This window comes from Neofelis nebulosa, chromosome 5 (genome assembly GCF_028018385.1).
Source record: "Neofelis nebulosa isolate mNeoNeb1 chromosome 5, mNeoNeb1.pri, whole genome shotgun sequence".
In the NCBI taxonomy this organism is placed as follows: Eukaryota; Metazoa; Chordata; class Mammalia; order Carnivora; family Felidae; genus Neofelis; species Neofelis nebulosa.
This window is the reverse complement of record NC_080786.1, coordinates 112,767,509-112,786,975: the sequence shown is the minus strand read 5'-3', so window position 1 is coordinate 112,786,975 and position 19,467 is coordinate 112,767,509. Positions and strand designations below refer to the sequence as shown.

At 41.4% G+C, this 19,467-nt stretch overlaps 2 protein-coding genes across 12 annotated transcripts in view; one reads left to right on the top strand and one right to left on the bottom strand.

Moving 5' to 3' along the window:
• The window catches only part of ST3GAL6 (ST3 beta-galactoside alpha-2,3-sialyltransferase 6), a 73,981-nt gene that overhangs the window by 47,898 nt on the left and 6,616 nt on the right, over nt 1-19,467 (top strand). For 6 of the 9 annotated variants that reach the window (XM_058731637.1, XM_058731639.1, XM_058731638.1 and 3 more), the window contains 5 exons: nt 4,662-4,760; nt 7,858-8,044; nt 8,157-8,294; nt 11,641-11,793; nt 13,267-14,158. In XM_058731637.1, the coding sequence (XP_058587620.1) occupies nt 4,662-4,760; nt 7,858-8,044; nt 8,157-8,294; nt 11,641-11,793; nt 13,267-13,353 (664 nt within the window). In that variant the 3' untranslated portion in view covers nt 13,354-14,158. Of the gene's footprint in view, nt 1-4,661; nt 4,761-7,857; nt 8,045-8,156; nt 8,295-11,640; nt 11,794-13,266; nt 14,376-15,336; nt 15,598-19,467 lie in introns of those variants that run through there. The other 3 variants (XR_009262219.1, XR_009262218.1, XM_058731635.1) reach the window with 3 other exon arrangements.
• Nucleotides 16,011-19,467, bottom strand: part of DCBLD2 (discoidin, CUB and LCCL domain containing 2) — an 89,317-nt gene continuing 85,860 nt past the window's right edge. For 2 of the 3 annotated variants that reach the window (XM_058731632.1, XM_058731634.1), the window contains one exon: nt 16,011-18,458. In XM_058731632.1, coding sequence (XP_058587615.1) covers nt 17,989-18,458 — 470 coding nt within the window. In that variant the 3' untranslated portion in view covers nt 16,011-17,988. The remainder of the gene's footprint in view (nt 18,459-19,467) is intronic. The other variant, XM_058731633.1, reaches the window with a different exon arrangement.

The following is a 19,467-nucleotide window of genomic DNA, read 5'->3' as shown; positions in this document are numbered from 1 at the left end:
GTTGGTTGGGGGAGTTGTGATTCTGTGTCAACAGAGTGAGTCACAGGTGGTGAAAAGGCAGGAGCAGCCACAGTCTGTTTCATAACAGCCATTGTTGTCACATGTTGAGTGGAGATACAGAAACCGGGGTACATGTGCCAGAGGACATGGTCTCCTGCAATGTAGAGTAACAACATTTGAGACCTCGGTGATTCCCTTCTCAAAAGGGCAGACTAAGTTCCTAGAGGTTAGGTCTCTAGGCCAAGGTCCTGAAGATGCTGAATGGGGGAGCCAGAACCAGCAGTCAGGTCTCTAGCCACAGCCCATTGCTCGGTGTTTCAGGGTCTTCAGACTGCAAGTAACAGTAGCCTAAGAGTGATTTAAACAAAGCAGACCTTTATTGTCTCCCATATCCCCTAGATATGTGGGTTCATGTCTGCAGGCTTGTGGTTCCATCTTGCAGGCTGCGTGTGGCTGCACAGACTGGATGGCACAGCTCCAGGGAGTGTCCGTTCACACATACAGTTACTTGACTGGTGCACATTGTAGGTGGACAGTGTACAACTTGCACATCTGTATGGAGCCGCTCTGGTTGTGTGACTGAATTAGCGGCTCAGTGATGTCAGGGCAGCTTCTCTGTGGCTCTCTCTCTCTCCCTGTTGTAAGATGACTGCCGCTGCTCTAACCATATGTTGTCACATATCAGCATCTAAGAGGAAAGGAAGGGGTAGATCAAAAGAAAGCCTTCTTTTCAAACTGTGCTCTTGCGGGGGGCGAAATCTTTTCTGGAGCATCTAATAGACTCTCTAATGTCTTTCTGCCCCAAGGGTGGGTCACGGGGCCACCTCCAGACTGACCGTTGTTAGGCTTTACGGAAGCAGGGCTCTACCGGCAGGTACACAGGGTAGTGGGTGTGGGAGAATGACCAGTGAGATCTGCAGAGATTGTTAGGCTGAAGATGAGGTGGTCTATTTTAATGTGTATGATACTGCTGAAGGGAAGAGTGGATGTCAGAAAGCATTCAGAAGACAGGCCACAGGCCACTTGAAGTGGGCGATTCACGTCTACTTTCTCTGTATTGATGGTGTTGATGTTTACCTCTGTAGAGCGTAGGAACTCTCCTGGGTTTTGCCTGACTTGATGAGAAGCATGCCTTTCACCCGGGAGAAGAGTAATCTCTCACCGTAACTGTTTCAGCAGGCTTCCAGATTTTCCATTAACAGGTTTGGGCACTCTGGAGTGATTTTGTTTTCTGGGTGAGCAGTTTGGGGCATGTGCATTTCCCCACCTGTTCCTGGGGTGGGGGAAAGAAGAACGGATAGCTGCTTTTCCAGACACAGAGTAAGGAAACAGTCACCATCCTTCATGTAACAACCAAACTGATTCCTAGAGTGCACACACAGCCTATGAGCCAGGAAGTTTTAGATCAGAGGATACAGGAATATGAACAGTACTAGTCTTGCCCTCTAGAGACTCAGAATTCCCTGTAGTTATTTGTGCGTGAAAGTTATGTTAATTAAATATGGTAAAGTTATACTGTACCCAAGGGACCCTGGGAATTACCGTTTTACACCTCAGGGAACAAGGGGATCCAGGAGCCCAGACCAGGTGGAGGGAAGCCAAGGAGATGATGGATCAACTTTTTGGTAATATGTGGTGACTGCTGGGGAGAGAGGGGTGAGGTGTGTGGTTCAGACTGTGTACCTGTACCATGACGTGTTTCCCAGTCACGGGGGCGTCGTGAATACTAGCTGTAGATAAGCTGCTATTGCTACAGAGTGGTCCTAGGGATGCCCCTAAAACAGCTTCTAGTGTTATACATGATCCTCAGAAAAATATCCCTTACAAGGAGGAAATATCTTTGCAGTATTCCTTACAAGGAGGAAACGTGAACTTTCACTGACAAGATTTCCTTTCAGAGGCTTAGGCAAACTTTTTTTTCATGACAAAGGGCCTTCCCTCCTCCCAGCTGCCCCCTCCAAAGCTAACAGAGAAGAACATAGAAAGTGAAATTTCTCAAAATGTGGTGACCATCGAACTGTGACCTGTCTTTAGAATTAGAGTTCTTTTGAGTGAGGCAGTGTCTCTAAGATTTCTTCCCATTTTTCCCCAGCCCTTAAACCTCCTGGGACGATGGACAGGAAGAGGCTACAGAATTGTGTACAAGGCATGGCCTTCTCTCTGTAGCTAATCCTGGGGCTCCTGTAGTAGGAGCTCTGCACCTAGCCCTCTCCTCCCTTTTCTCTTGACTGGAAGGCTTGATGGGATCTGTGAGGGGAGGTCCAGGACCTGGAGCCTGCGTGGGGACCAGGAATGTGACACATTAGTATGGCAGATGGTTGCTTCTCTTATCACAGTGCTCTTTTGGCCACACAAGGATCTAGGGCTTGATGACCAACTGCAGTCCGGTCTGATAAACATACCACTGAGCGGAAACTTCTGTGAACACTAAGGTTGAGCCTGTTGGCTTATTGCTGAGCAGTGATTATGGAACTGGTTGTGTCTGGGACGGAGTTGAGCTACCTCTTTATGGGTCAACTTCAGGGATCAGACTTGTGGGTCGGTGGTCCTTCGATGAGGCTCCAGGGTAGGAACTCCGGAGACATGGCGGTGGTGTGTACTCCCTCCTGTCTAGCCTGGTATGTTTGATGATGTTAGAGTCAGTCAGCCTGGTGTCAGGCTGGAAATCCCAGGCCAGGCTGGATGCTGTAGCTGCAGGGGCACGTGGGAATAGGGAGGTGGGAGAGGGCTAATCTGGGTGCCATAGTTACCGATAGCTCTCCTCCTTCCTCATATAGGTTACATAGGAACAGAGCTGTTATTTGGGTCCTGTCCGTTCCTAGGCACCCCTTCCCCTATGCCCAGCCTTGCTTAGCAGGTAGATGGAGCCAGCTCCACAGCTTCAGCCTCTGATTTGTATTAAACTGACTCCGAGGTTATGGAAGGAAAAGATAACCTTCCATAAGATGGATCCGGTGAGGTTGATGACAATATACCCAGAGAGGAAAGGGTTTTGAATGTTTGCCAGTCTTCCCATCTTCTCCGTGCCACCTGGTGGCAGAGCACTGTGGATAAAGTTGCCTTCCTGGAAGTGGGATTAATGTCAAACTTGCAATATAAAAGCATCTAGACACATGTTTCTTTCCTAAGACAAGCATTTAAAAAATGTGCTCTGGAGCACACTGCGATCTGTCCATGATAGGAGTTTCAGGGTTATATCCTCAGTGCTTGTTGGACATGTTTCCCCCTGCCCGCCCCGCCCCGCCCCTGTCCCTGATATCTGTGAAACTGGATTTTCTTGTTTTTTGTAGCAAAGCAGATACTGATTTAGACGTGACCCTTGAATTTGGGAGCTAAAAGCCCCAAATTAAAATCTGTAAAAGTGTTTTCGAGTATTAAAAACTTACCAAATAGGTGAGCTAAACAAATTCTAAGGAAAGAGGGTCAATTCATCTGTATACGAGGGTGTACATTGTCTCTTCTTGGCAGGGCCAATGTTTGGCTCTTTTTAATTATTCCTGTATTCCTGCATTCTCTATGTTTATTATTTTTTTTAAGTTTATTTAAGTAATCTCTACACCCAGTATGGGGCTTGAACTCCTGACCTTGATATCAAGAGCCACACGCTCCTCTGAGCCAGCCAGGTGCCCCTCTTAAGTTTAAATATTCTACAGTATTTGTGCAATTTTGCTACTCATTAATTTCCTAAGAGCCTTGTGGTCTAGAGTTCATCTGTTTTGCTTTATTTCATGGTTCTTAGAGAAATAGTTTTTTTTCTTTATACTTTCATGTCTTGAGGGTCCTGAAAGGACAGTTGCAACAGGCTTCCCCTCTGTAGTCTTGTCCCCTGAAGGACAAGGACATGATCCGAGTTGTCATTTCTCCAGGCTTGGTTGGGAGGTAGTGAGAGCCTGGAGATGGGTTCGGGGTTGCTGAGAGCGAATGGCACACAATCCAAAGTCCTAGGCTAGTCCCAGCCAGCAACAGGAAGTCCCGCTTCATCATCTACTTTAAAGCTCTCTGCCAGGAACACAGTGAACTTTGAGTTTATATTGGTTAAGCTCCAAGGAGCAGTACATGTTTGGGGAATTGAAGTGCTCATGGGCGGGTCCAAGGAAGCTACCCCTTACCCACCAGATTGCCAACTGTCTCCACACTGATGAGACGCAGCAGTGACCCAGAGCTAGGAACTCAGGGGAGTGGGCAACGCTGGTGAAAAAAAGGACGGCTGTGTAACATAAGCACACTTGTTTCAACATTAACATGCAGCATCGCAGGCCAAGTGGTGTTTTTGTTGTCCAAGGGTCTGGATGCAAATCCCAATTCTGCCTCTTGGGAGTATGACTTTGAGATGTAACCAACACTTCTCTGAAGTCCTTTCTTCATTTGTAAAATGGGAGTATTGGGCTTACCTGTCTGAGCAGGTGGTTATGAGATTCAAGCAAGGGACTGTGCATGGACTCATAAGCAGCTTTAGTTTCTAGTGATCATATACTTCCTATGAAATGTTATTTATTGAATCCTGTATCTTTCTAATATATCCCTAGACCTGTAAGTCACAATCGGTTCTTTTTCTACTTGGGCAACAAATGAAATTTGGTTCTGGAAAGTATGGAACGAGTGCTTGGAATCACCCACTTATACGAAAGATGTCTCAACCTCTCACTTGTCTGTTTGCCCAGCAGTGTGCCATGTAAAAAGTGCGTGGTGGTTGGTAATGGAGGAGTTTTGAAGAATAAGACATTAGGAGAAAAAATTGACTCCTATGATGTAATAATAAGGTAAATATATTTCCTGTTTGCTAACCTGGAATTGTTTAAAAAAAAAAAACAAACATGGTTTCCTATTTTAGTATGACTGTGTTTTAAAAGGAAGAAGAGTTGCTTAGATAAGTTTATTATGTAACTGGTCTCTCAGTTGTTGGCTAGAGTAGGCCTAGATTTCAGGTCGTTGACTCAACAAATATTTATGAAGTTTCCTTAATATGCCAGGCACAGTTTTCGCCACAGGGGATACAACAGTGAATGAGAGCAATGTTCTTGCTCCCTGTGGAACTTATATTCTAATGAAGGGAAGAAAACAATAATTAAATAAATAAGGGAGCACGGTAATAAATGCCATACAAACAATTAAAACATACATGACAGGCAATGATTGAATGGCTGCTTTAGAATGGATGACCATCTTGAGGAGAAGACCTCTAAGATGGACCCAAGTGAGTCTGTAGTACCAACTGTATCAGAGCAATCCAGGCAAATAGAACGTTTAGTGCAGGTCCCGGGGGAGGATATGATCCTGGGTTTGAGAGGAGCCCCAAGAAAATCAGCAAGGTAGGAGGGCAGCAGGCCTGGGGAGAGTGGTGTAACCAGAGGCTGAAGGAGCAGGCTGTGTAGGACTGTGTAAACTGAGACTAGAACTTGGATTTTACTTTAAGGACAACAGGAAACTTTTGCAGATTTTTTAAAATGTTTATTTATTTTTGAGAGAGACAGAGTGTGAGTGGGGAAGGGGCAGAGAGAGAGAGGGAGACAGAGAATCCGAAGCAGGCTCCAGGCTCCGAGCTGTCAGCACAGAGCCCGAGCGGGGCTTGGACTCATGAACTGCGAGATCATGACCTGAGCTGAAGTCAGACGCTTAACCGACTGAGCCACCCAGGTGCCCCCTGAAGATTTTAAAGCAAGACAGCAATTCCATCTGATTATGCCTTTAAAATATCCTGGCTGTGATGTGGACAATGGAATATGAGGGACAAGGGTAGAAATGAAGAGGCCAGTTAGGTGGCTATATTCAGGCAGATAATGGTGGCTTGGAACAGGATTGCCATGACAGAGAAAGGAGGTAAGTATAGACTAAGACATATTTTAGAGGTAGAGTTATCAGGATTTGTTGATGTGTTAGATGTGAAGAGAGATGGGAATAAAGGAACCAGATACCTCCTTCTAGGTTTTCAGCTGAAGAGATCGAGTTGGGGGAAGACTAGAGTGGGAACATGTTTAGATCTGGAGAGGGAAGATTTCTGTGTGAGCATGTTAGGTTTGATGTGCTTGTAAGATTTGCAGTGGTAAGTCAAGTAGGCCCTGGTTAAACGGTTAAAGCCTCATTGGTAAACAGCTTGTAAGCTGTATTTAAACCATGGATTGGGCAAGATTCCCCAGGGAAAAACAGAGAGAGAAGAGGTTCCCAGGACAGAGTCTTGAGGTACCCTACACTTAGACGTTGAGTAAAGAAAAAAAAAAAAAAAAAACGAGTTGGAAGAGGATCTACGAATGAGTTAGGAAGTATTTTAAAACAGAGGAGGTCAACTATGTCCAGTGTTGGTGAGAGGTCATGCAAGATAAGGACAGCGAGTTCACCATTGGACATGCAACTCGACGCTTACTCATACTCTTGACAAAAGCAGACTTGGAGATATGATATGGGGAGTGGCCCTACCCAGGTGGTTTAGGAGAGAGCGACAGGCAAGAAAGTGAAGAAACAAGGATAGGCAATTCTCTTGAGAAGTTTTGCTGTGGTGTTGAGTTACAAGATGGTAGCTGGAGATGGTTATGGACTCAAAGGAGGCTCTTTTGTTTTGTTCCTGTTTAAAGATAGGAGATTCTAGAGCATATTGGTAAACTGACAGAAATGAACAAAGAGATTGCTGTGGTAGAGAGAGGGGATGGCTGCAGAGTTCAAGTGTGGTTGGTCCTCTATAATGAAAGGAAAACTGGAATTGTGGTTATGACTACCAAGAGTCTCACCGATGGAGGGGTGGGAGAATGAGGACATTTCCGTCTCTTACTTTCTCATTGAAAGATTAAAGTAAGGTCATCATCTGGGTGATGTGTTGTGTGCCTTGGGAATGACTATGAATAGTCATTTGAAGAGTGGGAAGGTTTCACGCTGGGGCAGTGCATTAGGCTGACCTGGCAGTGCTTGGGGGTTTTGCTGGGTTACAAGCTGCCAAGAGTTTGTGCATTGTGAGGTCACTTTATTTTCTGTTCACTCTCCATTTTGAGGAAGCTGTGAAAGTTTGTCCACACAACAATTTTAAAACAATTTTTTTAACCTATAATTGTCGAGACATTTGATCATCCAGAACCACAGCAAACCCTTGTGGGAGAATGCCACGGGCACAGCATTTATGAAAGTCATTTAAGTGTTATTAAGACCGTCTCATATTACATTGAGTCCGTGGCAAAGGGCGAAACAGTATTTATCCTCTAGGGGACACTGTTTTGGAAACAAAGCATCCCTTTTAATAGCATGCCTTCCTAGTGTATGCATAAATAGCGCATGTCTAACTTTGGCATTGAGCAGGCACAAGCCCAACAGTAGATCCTCTGTGGTTCTTTAGTTCCCTCTAGCAGTGACATTTATTTGCTTGTGCTTGGGTAGAATACAGAAATTTTATATTATTACTTTATTATGGAGTGCAACAATTTTGATGGGTCCTCACATCACCTTCAGTGTGATCCTTACCTGTCAGCCCGTGTGCTCCATGACTGTAACGTGAGGCAAGTAACTTTGGACTTCAGGGCCCTCACCCAAGGGGTTTTGTTCTGAACGTCCTCCAAGGTCTCTCTTAACTCTAGTTTTCTGTGGTTCTCTGTTCTCATTTGGTTTTATTTAGTCTTTGGTTTTTCTGGAGGTCGGACTGAATTAGTTGTGGCCCCACAATTAATTTTCAACATTTCTGCCTTTGATCCAGCCAGCTGTCTCATGAAAGGGAATGATTTCCTTGGCTGTTATGCCTTAAAAATCAAGCAGTCGCCTTGTAGCTTTTAGCACCAGACCCATGGTTTCTGGTTTGTCCTGCTCTGTAAGCTCTGAAACTGGGATGGAATCGGCTCCTACTGAACTTGGTCTACATTATTTTGTGTGTTTTACTACCCACAGAATGAATAATGGTCCTGTTTTAGGACATGAAGAGGAAGTTGGGAGAAGGACAACCTTCCGACTTTTTTATCCAGAATCTGTTTTTTCAGATCCCAATCACAATGATCCTAATACTACGGCGATTCTCACTGCTTTTAAGCCGCTTGATTTAAAGTGGCTGTGGGAATTGTTGACAGGTGGCAAAATAGTAAGTTGGCAAAATTGATCTGCCTTCTGATTACCTTCAGTTTTTTTTTTCCCATTAAAAAAGAAAAAGACAACCACAATGTTCTATTTTCTGGGTTCTTATTTTATTTCAGAACACTAATGGTTTTTGGAAGAAACCAGCCTTGAACTTAATCTACAGACCTTATCAAATCAGAGTATTAGATCCTTTCATTATCAGAATGGCAGCTTATGAACTGCTTCACTTCCCAAAAGTGTTTCCCAAAAATCAGGTACGTATTTTTCCTGGCAGAGTTTCAAACTAAAGATCTGCCTGGGGTAGGGTGGAGGGTTCCGACGGTTTTCAGAAAGGATGAGGGCCAGGACTCACAAGGTGGCTTCTGAAGGCCACGTCTGAGGTAGTGAACTTAGATATCTGGCTATTATCTTTATGTTCTTCGGACTGTAAGGAAAGAGTGTTAAAGGGAATGTTGTTTTGTTTTTTTCCTGCCCTTGCAGAGCCCTTCCGGTGTCTCCTTCTGTATGCCTGAATGGCTCATTTCTCATAACCTTGTCTTCAATATTCTGCAGTGAGGAGAGTCTGACGGGGTCGGGGGCTGATGGGCCAGCCGTGCTCTGAGTAGCAGGAAGGGATTCAGAACAAGTGCGTGGTTTTTCAGGCTAAAAAGAACTGTCTGAAGCACTCCGATAAAAATAGCACCGGTAAACCAGAGGAAAGGCAAAGGAAGGACAAGGTAGTTCAGAAATATTTCTGCGGTCACAGAGGAGACACTGGTCCTGAAATTGGAGGAAGGGTGGTTGAAACTCCAAACTCTTTAATTAAGTAAAGGGAGTCTCACCGATTGTGACTCTTGTAGTTCTTCAGTTATGTTCCCTAGAAAACAATACTCTCCAGACCCATACAGTGGCAGAGACCAGTTTTCATCAGAAGCTTGAGCAAGTGTGTAACATAATATCTAAGCTGAAATGAGGTTTTTCTTTTTGGTAATCAGGGAAAATCCAAAGAAATAAACATACATCATGTTATCTTTTCTTTAGTATACTAAAAAAAAAAATTCTCAAGTTTAGAATTGTTAGATTCTCATGCTTAACATGAAACCACTTACAAAGGAATATATATCAAATATAACTACTTATATTTATATTCTAATATATATGTTACAATATATAAAGGAAATCATCCTTCTCTTCCCTCTGTAACTATCCCTTTTTTTTTTTGCCTTTTATATCTTTCTAGACTATTTTCTATGCATTTACACTTTTTGTTCAATTATTTTCTGCCATTTCCCCCCTCCATTTAATGAACTATTTCCTTATTTATAGACATTTCCATTTGCATCCAGCTTTCTTCCTCTATATACTATGGAGGAATGCATGTGATTCTAGGTATTTTCAGTCCATGTGTGTGATTTCTGTAGGATAGACTCCTACAAGTGGGATTCCCAAGTCAAAAAGCATAAAGATTTTAAATTTAAGCCTTATTTCTTGGTAATTTTTGAAGGGACAGCTTCTTAATAATTTCTTAATTTTGAGGGGAAAAGACCGCTTCTGAATGTACGTTTTGTGACTTCTTAGCTCTAATTTTCCTAAGTGAAGTAAGATCAGATACAACTTTTGTTTTCTGTTTTAGGTAGTGTCTCCAAAAGCATAGGATGACCCTTATCTTAATTAGGTCTCCAAAACTAGTTGTAACTAGATTAAAGTTCCAGTAGAACATGGTGTGCCAGAAGCCAAATGAGGACGTAATGCTATTTCAGAGAGGTTATGTGGGATGCTGTCCAGAGGTTGAGCACAAATGATAAACATTGGTTCTGGAAACATGGAAGTCCTATTGGTAATACAGACAAGAATAAAAGAGGGAGAAAGCCTGCTTGACTTAGGTTAAACAGAACATGGGACATGAGCAAGTGGAGGTTAGTAGAGTTTTGCTAGAAAAGAGAGCAGAGAAATGGTTGAAAGACATCGGATCAAGGAAGGTTTTGTGGTTTTTCAAAGACAGATGGCCATGATTATGTGCTGAAGGGAATGATTCAACAGAAGAAAATAACGAGAAAGTGGGTAATGGTAGAAGCAGGCTTGTTGAGAGAGACGAGATTGGATGAAAGAGTGCACTACTGGCGAGGTTGGCCATAGGTGGGAACAGACATCATGTGCACCTAAGAGGAGTGAGCGCTGAAAATACAGGTGAAGATGAAGGTAGATTGGGAATTGGGAAGATGGTATCGTTCTTCTCTGTTTCTGTTAGTAAAACAAGGATTCAGTTACCAGTTTAAAGTAGAAAGGAGCCTGGGGCTGTTGGATTTAAAGGTATAAAAGTGTCACCTTGGAGAGTAGGAGTGGAAATTTACTCGGGAAATACTGAACGGCCACTTGAGGCTTTGGCCATAAACGTAAAGTGTGCCCAGGCACATACGTTGTTTTCTCTTAGCTTGTTCTGCTGCTCGGGTGTGGGTGGAGCCGGGGTTAAGATTCTGTCAGGTGATCATCAAATAGATGATGGTGCTCTAAGATATGAAGAAAGGAAGTAGAGGAATGAAGGGGGGACATGAAGGGACAGAAGGGGGAGAAAGTGATGGGATCAATGAGGTTGGAGGCTTTTAACCTCCAAAAACCTCCAAAAACCTCCAAAAACCCAGGCTTTTAACCCAGTGACTAATTTCCTTTTCTAACAGATGGTGAAGAGTTGTGGTGGTCACAGTAGGGCAGAGGGTAAAGAAAAGCGTATTTCAAAGGCAGTTAGGCTTTCCGACAGGCTTGCCTCTGTGAGTTTAGTTGCTATTATTGTGCTGCTTGGATTTCTTCTCCTCCTCAAAATCATAATATGTAATTTCCATGGAATCTGTAAGTAATACTTAATCGAAAGAAAATCTCTTTAGATTGCTGTGTTAAAAAGTTTAAGACGTATTTTGTTTTGCCTTTGAAGGCCATCCTGGTGAGAATTAAAACTTTGAAGATCTTACTGTCAAACATGTGACTGCATTTTCAGGATATAGGTGTATATGATGGGGACGCTTGGTTTTTGTTTTTAAATTGATAATGATCCAGTTGAGACTGTGATATTACTATGTATATATCTGGAATTTTTATTTTCTAATCAGAGCGTTAACTATTTGTCATTGAAGTTACTTAGTCTTTCCCTACAGCTAAATTACTAGGATTATAAAATAGATTTAGCTTAAGGCTTCTGTGAATTCTTTCACCATGATCATCCATTAGCAAATTAACCTGTCCTTACATTTCATAAATGGGTTCAAAACTCACAGGCTATGCTTTTTCTACAGGAAGCCAAATTCAGCATGTTTTATAAAATACGGTGGCAGTGGCATCCTTTTCCTTGAGCCTCATGGTGTTTCTTCATTTGATAGTTGTTCTCTGGGCTAATATTGCAGTGAAGTTTTATTTGAAAGGTTTTCTAAGATTCCAGTCACACTTTCTATGCTTTTTCAGAGTTAGGATATTAACTGGGGGTTGGATCTTAGACATGAGGGTTTAACCTAAGTATTTCTCACCTGATTAAATGTTCAGAAGTCCTGGTTTCATAGGGTGAGGTCACCTAAATATGCTTTGGAAACAAGTATCTTGTTTGGGTTCTAAAAATACTTTAATTTCCTTTTCCAGAAACCCAAGCACCCAACAACAGGAATTATTGCCATCACATTGGCTTTTCACATATGTCATGAAGTTCACCTTGCTGGATTTAAATATAACTTTTCTGACCTCAAGAGTCCTTTGCACTATTATGGGAATGCCACCATGTCTTTGATGAGTAAGGTAATACATACCTACTTGGGTGTAATCTTTGATCCTTAGAGTTGGAAAGCCCACATTTTCTCCTCTGTCATTTTTACTGAGGGAACAGGCTTTGAGAGTTTGAGAGCTGCTTAACCCTACCAAGAGCTCCCAAGTGCTGAAACTGAGACTTGGATCCGGGGTTGTTAGTACCACCCTTGTTCCAATTTGTGGGCCCCAGACCGTTGGGAATATGACACAGTTATTCTCAAGTATCATCAAACCCATACAGGCACCCAGCCTTATCTTAGATGATGTTTGCACTATTTATATACACATACGGGCAACTTGCTATTTGTAGTATCTCAAATTCACTTAGCATTGCCATGGAACAGAGACACTCATCCATGTAAGAGGATTGAGCACGGAAAACAAGGGTAAAGATTCAGGTGCATTTGGAGTTGGGAAGATGATGTAGCTTTTTGTTGTGCTTTTCCGTGTTGTTTTTTGGTTTTTTTTTTAGTTATGTAGACGAGGTCTATAACATTTTAGCTCCCTGGAAGAATGTTCATGGTCAAAAAGGTTGCAAACCTTTATAGATCATACTTTTCTTGAATTAGAGATCAGCGATGGTAGATAGTACCTTTAAGACTCTTTATTATTATTTTGGAGAAAGAGAGAAAATCCTAAGCCAGTTTCATGCTCAGCATGTGGCCTGACACGGGGCCCAACCCACGACCATGGGATCATGACCTAAACTGAAATCAAGAGTCAGATATTCAACCAACAGAGCCATCCAGACACCCCAAGATCTGTAAGCCTTTTTAACAGAATGGGAAGGAGTTGTCTAAGTGAGGTTAGTGGCATATCACTAGTGTTAGGATTAAAATGTTATCTGTACATTTTTAATATGGAAGTATGAATGGGTCACTGTAATGGATATGGATCTATCCTATGTAATCAGTGCCCTTACATCATCATCCCCAAATACTACAGAAGCTGGAGAACTGGTATTACCTCACCTCCCACCCCTTGTGAGACAAATGCTTAAGTAGTTCAAGAGTTAGGTACCTGGGGCAGACTTTAGGATGCATTTCTCCTTAGTCCTAAATAACATCGTAACAACTTTGTGAGGAAAACTAGGATATCCATCAAGAGTATGGAACTCTTTTTATCTCTAGGCTGATGTCTCTTAGGAGTTTCGGGTGCTTTTATTAAAATGATCAACCCACTTTGACTTAAAATTTTGGTCTCTAGTCTTACGTCCCTTTTAGGAGGACAGGAAATGATACCGGGGGGGGGGGGGGCTTTACGTGATGGTTTAAGTGGAAAAGAGTGGGCTGTAGGGAAGGCTGTAGCAAAAGAATGAGCAAAGAATAAGGTAACTGAAAAGTCTACCTGTATACTTGCTACTTGAGTTTTTCATTCAGAAACTTTTTAGATACTGTGCATTCCATTGCTGCTGTTAATATTTTTTGACTGGGGTGGTGACTTTATTATACTTTCCCTCTTTAGAATGCATATCACAATGTGACAGCGGAGCAGCTCTTTTTGAAGGACATTATAGAAAAAAACTTTGTAATCAACTTGACTGAAGATTGACCCTACAGACTCAGAAGACGATGCTAACAGTATTAGTTTTATTTTTATACTGCTATTTTTAGTTTATTTTTAAATATGTTGGATGCACTTGTCAAGAAATTATGTACATAAAAGTCTGTTGTCGCCTGGTGAGTCATAACCACCAGCTTAATTTCTGTGAATATATTTAATTTATAAAAACCAGGATATGTTTAGTTATCAGGGAAATAAGTTTTGAATGCATTGTTTTTAAAACAACCTAGTTTTCTGAAGTGTTTTTAAACATCTTTTTATAGTTACTTCATGTTAGACTTTTGAAGGGATGTGACTTCTTAGTAGGGGATTTAGTTTACCACAACAAATTTTGAACACATTTTGAGAGGTGTACTTGTCTACTGTAAATTGGTGGGGAATGGAGATGTGGTTGTGCCTTGATATGGCAAAATGGAACCATTTTAGGCATGTATCTAAATGGTTGATTAGTTCCTTTTTGTTGTCCCCGAGGAGACCAATTTTAAACTTAAAAGCAGCCCTGAACACAACAGTGGGTTATGGTCAAGGAAATCTAAGACCATACTGGTTTCATTAAGCTTTTAACTAAACCAGGATTATTAATGAGTAATTTCATAGAAGGAAGGTGGTGTTTTTGTTTTTAAGGTGAAGGAAATAGGCTAAACATGAAATTCTGGATAAGTAAATAGCCTAAGAATACAATTACTAAAGTCTGGTGACTGCATTATTTTTAAGTTTATACAAAGAAGCTCCAGGAGACCATTGTTAAACATCATTTTCTGCCTTGTTTAATATATTAAAATTTGAAAGTTTACTATTTGAATTAAATTAGGAAAAATGAAGATGACACAGTAAGTTAAACCCTTAAGAAGATTCAAGCTGTCTTTGGATTTAAATGGTATTTTCATGAAAAATCTCAACTGTCCACGATTAAATCACATCTTCAAAGGGAAGGCTTATCTGGATACCTAGGGTGCATCAGAAGAATCCCACTGGATGCAAACAAGTCAAAAACCAGTCCAGCGGAGGTGGTGAGCTAGTCTCCCTTCTCGTTTTGGGGAGGGAAGGGTATGGGGGTGAGGGAAAAAGAAGTTACAGGAGGGCTGGAATTAAAAGTTCTCAGGAGGGGAAAGAGTTGAAAGAACTACTGTCTTGAACAAGAATTACCACTGGGAGATGATGGAGACCACCCTCTCTGGAGTCTGTCAAGGGTGAACTGTTAGAGGGGACGCAGGAGTAAATACTTAAGAGGAGTATAAGGGGGGAGGACACTCTGAGGTGGAAAAGACGGGTATTAGTGTGACCTGTTCCTCATACCACAGAGCCGTAGTTTGCAAACTAATTTAGGCTTCAAAAAAGGATGGTGCTGACTCTAGTGAAAGTAAAAAACCACCGGTAGCATTTTCAAATGTTACTGTACGGACTAAAATAATGGCAGGCAGTACAGTCTGATGCTAAAATTGAGGGATCTGGCATTTTGTGTGGTATGAGAAAAGGCTACAAACCTCAAGGAAGAAAATTCTCAGCAAGACACATATATATACAATTTATTAAAAACACAAGAACACATTAAAATTTCACTATTTATACAATCTAAATCCTAGCAACATATACAAATACTGAGTGACTACAGTACATGCCGAGGTAAGAAAAGTACATTCTGGGAGAATCACTGACAAACCATTTTTATTTTCCAATATGTATTTCAGTATTCTGTTTGGTTTCTACCTTTCCCAGTGCAAAAAAAAAAAAAAGAAAAAAAGAAACTAGTCACAAATTGGAGCAAATAAGAATTGGTGCCACAGTTGAAAGTATTTTAATAACCATCCAACTCTTAATTGATTTTGCAGTTTAGGGACTTCAAGTTCAGAACAGAAAGGCAGAACTAATAGGCAATTTTTTAAAGGTAGAGCTTAACTGATTTCTCTTAAAAGAGTGTGACAAGTTTTTGGCCCACAATGCGTCTTATCGTCTGACATGGCATTTCCATAGCCCTTTCACTCTCCAGGTGACCAGGTGGAGCCAAGGCAAGGAAGTTCCAAGCTTTCTCAGTTTCCAAAGAATTATGGCCACATTCATGTTTAGATGAGTGCATTTTCTGCTGGGGCATCGGAGGGCAAGAGTATACATGACACAGTAATTCCAACTGCTGTATAAATTCTCTACACAAACCACTTCATCAGCGGATAAACCCATTCAATGCAAAGTGCAAATAGTGAAACATGAATTTAAATAACTGAACTAGACCCCGCATATACAAGAGGATCTATTTAGTGTTACAGCTTTTAATACAATACAAATCAGCATTCACAATATCTTGAACAGTGCTGGTTCCGAAGACCATGTGTCAGAAGTCAGTGTGATTTTAGGAAACCTGGAAGGGCCACACATGCTGTACCATTGTCTGACGATTGTGCTAACAGGAAAAAAATTCATCCAAAAAAAGAGTGACTTACGTGTCTTTTTTAAATGTTTCAAGCAAAGAATAAAAATTCAAGGGAATTTTGAAAAAACAAAAAAAAGGTTACTTTCACATTTTCAGTTGTTACTTGATTGTCTCCAAAGCTGTATAGATAGGTATCAGACATAGAAAAAAGCAAAACTCTAATGTGAAAACAAACGAACTCAAAGTACAATATCAGAACTCTTTGAATCAGGCTCAGCTCTTCATTTGGAAAGTAAAATATATTTATAAAAGCAGTAAAAACTTTTGTAAAAATCACTGGTAGTTCAAGCACAGCACAGTGGCAAAAAAACATGCATCATTTAAGAAAACATTTGCCTCTCAAAAGTTCTGTGGGAAAATCCCTTACATGACATTAAATAAAAAGAACAAGCATCTTTGGGAAGATGAAAGTTTCTCTTAAAGCTTCTAGAACAGGCCTATGATTGGGTGAATAAAAAATAAATTGGTTTACTCTTTCCCCCCCTGAAAGGGGATAACTGCAGTAATATATGTGCTTTACACATTTGTGTCTTAATAAAAAGTTCAACATCTGTGCTTTTTGTTTCAAAATATTTGAAACAATATGAACTGGTTTTTTTCAATGAATGAAATTATGCAAAGTTGTCTGGAAAAGCAAATGACACCAACAGAAATCATAAGACCAGAGGGCAGAGAGGCTGCAGCGTAGTTGGATTTTTGAAGCAATGCTTTAGAATACTCATCTACCTCAGGAAGCAAGCAGAATGAACATGGTCCTCAACTCTAGCAAATTCTGGAAACAATCTGGTGGCACGAGCCAAAAGAAAGGTCTAGATCCTGATGGGAAATTACATGTCAAGATTAAGTCTACACACTGGGATTTATAGAAGCAGAGATGCCAAATTAGGTTTTAACCTGAGGGCCAGCTTCTTTTGCCAAAGACTTTGAAAGGTTCTTACACTAGAGGCTGGTAAATTACAGATGCTTTTCATTTCACCCATCTAAAACTACTGCTGGGCAAATGGTGACAAAGAAATTGCCTGGAAATTTCACAAACAAGCTGTAATATTTGCTGGCTCGGATGCCAGAGCCTGTGTTCCCTAGGTATGCTGGAAAGGACTGTTCACACCTTCCCCCATACAGATGAGGGCACAGTCACACACAGCTGAGGAATCCATGTGGGCTTTATGTTTCTTTCAATATTTTACTGTGGATCATTAAAAATACTGACTCCCAAATACCTTTGGATTCAAAGAAAAATCCCTGTCTATTAAATCAAAGAGGGCAAATTGTTTTTGTTTTTTTAAGGTAAATCCTTTCTGAGAAAGGATTTTTGCCTTTCAGTGTGGTAAATATAAGGGGGTCACGTTTACGGTGTTCACTTAGACGCTCTTAAGTTTTCACAACTCGCCCTTTGCAGATAAATTTGGAGGGAGGGAGAGAATCTGTTACAGCTGTGTAAAATTAGAGGATTCATGAGGTTGATGAAACAAGCATCACTCGCTAAAATAACTCAAACATTTTAAAACACGAGAATAGGGCTGGCCCCAGACAGAGCAAGCAGGGCTGAAACCAGCTCACGTACCATGAAATGTTAAAGCTCTTGAGGTGTCAGAAGGTGAAGAATCAATCACCTTGCCCATTACAAGTCAGTTTCCCACCTATAGATCCTTCAAAGGAAAGAGGAGTGTACGACTACCATCAAAACAATGATCATGTCACTAATTTTTGGAAAAAAAACCACAAAAAAACCGTAAGGTATATAGAAATAGAACAAAGAAATCCTGATAGTACCCACCTTTCACAAAGCAAAATTTCAAGCCATTAGACATTTCAAGAACAGTACCGTGCGTTATTGCCAGTCCGGCTTACACAGCCATCTCTTGAGTTCATCAATGTACCTGCAGCATTGGTAATAAATACTCTCAGTGATTCTTAAATTTCTTTGAAGTGCATAGTAGGGAGCTTTTTCTGTATTAAAAATAGTGTTTTACAGTAGTAACAAAGAGGATGTTTGAAATTTAACAGGCAAGCAGTAACTGCCACAATAACACTTTTAAAGCAAGATGGCAAGATTAGTAGTTCCCTGTACCTCGGTCATCACATTTTCCCAACCACATCTGTGACAGATACGTAATACATTCTATATATTACTACCACTAACACACAAAAAAGGCCATGTGCTTTAAAACGATGCTTTATGAAAAGCAGCATCACCTTCAAAGAATTTCTTTAAAAACATCACATTCACCATCCCTCCCAGCTCCTGATCCCTCCTGGGTGCTCTGTGGCACCTGGTACACCAGTTCGTCTGGGGCACTTGGACCTGGCTTCCCACCTTTTGGGGTGTCATACTGGGCGCGGGCGGAGGAGCAGCTGTCAGTCCTGGAGAGGAGAGTGTTATATGCTCCTACTACTGGGGGAGCTTGGTTCCCTGTAGCTTTGAAAGTAGACGTTGAGGTCAGCCCCACTGAAGCCGTGGGGTGTCCAGATATATCCATGATGATGGGGGTTGCATATTCGGGCCCAGTAATTGGCAGTGGTTCAGCGTAGGCGTGGTAAACTTCTTGCACCGGGGAGTTGTAAGGATCTAAGTCAGCATAACTCGCTTCTTTTCCTTCTTCTGGTTTAAAGGTAGATCTCTGATGAAGGGTGCCAACAATTCCTCCCACCAGTGGCTGTGCATACTCTGGGGTATCACAGAACAAACCAGAGAAAAGTCACCTCATTCATACAGGGATCGTTCAATTTAGGGGGGCAGCAGTAGTCTTACACCAAAAACAAACACTTCTTTAGGGCACTTTCTTCATTATCAACATGGACCTATGGATTTCTCTACAAGAACTTCAAAAATTAATATTAAACATGTTATGTTTCAAAAGAAGTTAACATGCCACAGAGCTTCAATCATGAAATTTTACCAAACTGTATATGCTCTTCAGGTTTATAGACAGTATTTCACTGGTGGAAAAAAAAAAAAAAAACCACTCCATTATTAGAGTAATATTTTCAAATATGACACTGTTTAAAATACGGGGCGCCTGGGTGGCTCAGGTGGTTAAGCATCTGACTTTGGCTCAGGTCATGATCTCAGGTTTATGAGATCCAGCCCCAGATCGGGCTCTCTGCTGTCAGTGTGTGTACAGCCTGCTTCAGATCCTGTCTCCCTCTATTTGCCCCTCCCCTGCTGGCTTGCTCTCTCTCTCAAAAATAAATATAAAAAACTTTTTTAAAAAGAAAAATAAATAAATGTTAACAGAATAAATACTGTAAGGCTCGCTATGTCCTTCCTGCTCTTAATACTCAAATAAAACTCCAGGTAAACAGGTAACATGCCCAGAGCTTGTAGAAACGGATGCTCACAGCTAAGGCACAGAAATGATTCTCTCAAGGTCACCTTTTTAAAAAGCAGTTCTAGGGGCTCCTGGCTGACTCAGCGGGTTAGGCGTCCAACTTTGGCTCAGGTCATGATCTTGCGGGGTTTGTGAGTTCGAGCCCCGTTGGGCTCTGGGCAGAAAGCTTAGAGCCTGGAGCCTGCTTTGGATCCTGTCTCTCTTTCTCTCTGCCCCTCCCTGCCTCATGCTCTGTCTTCCTCTCTTTCTCAAAAATAAATATTAAAAAAAAAAATTAAAAAGTAGTTCTACCTCAAGAAAAGAGCTCATCTCTTACATATGAGAAAGATAAAAGATACTATAAAT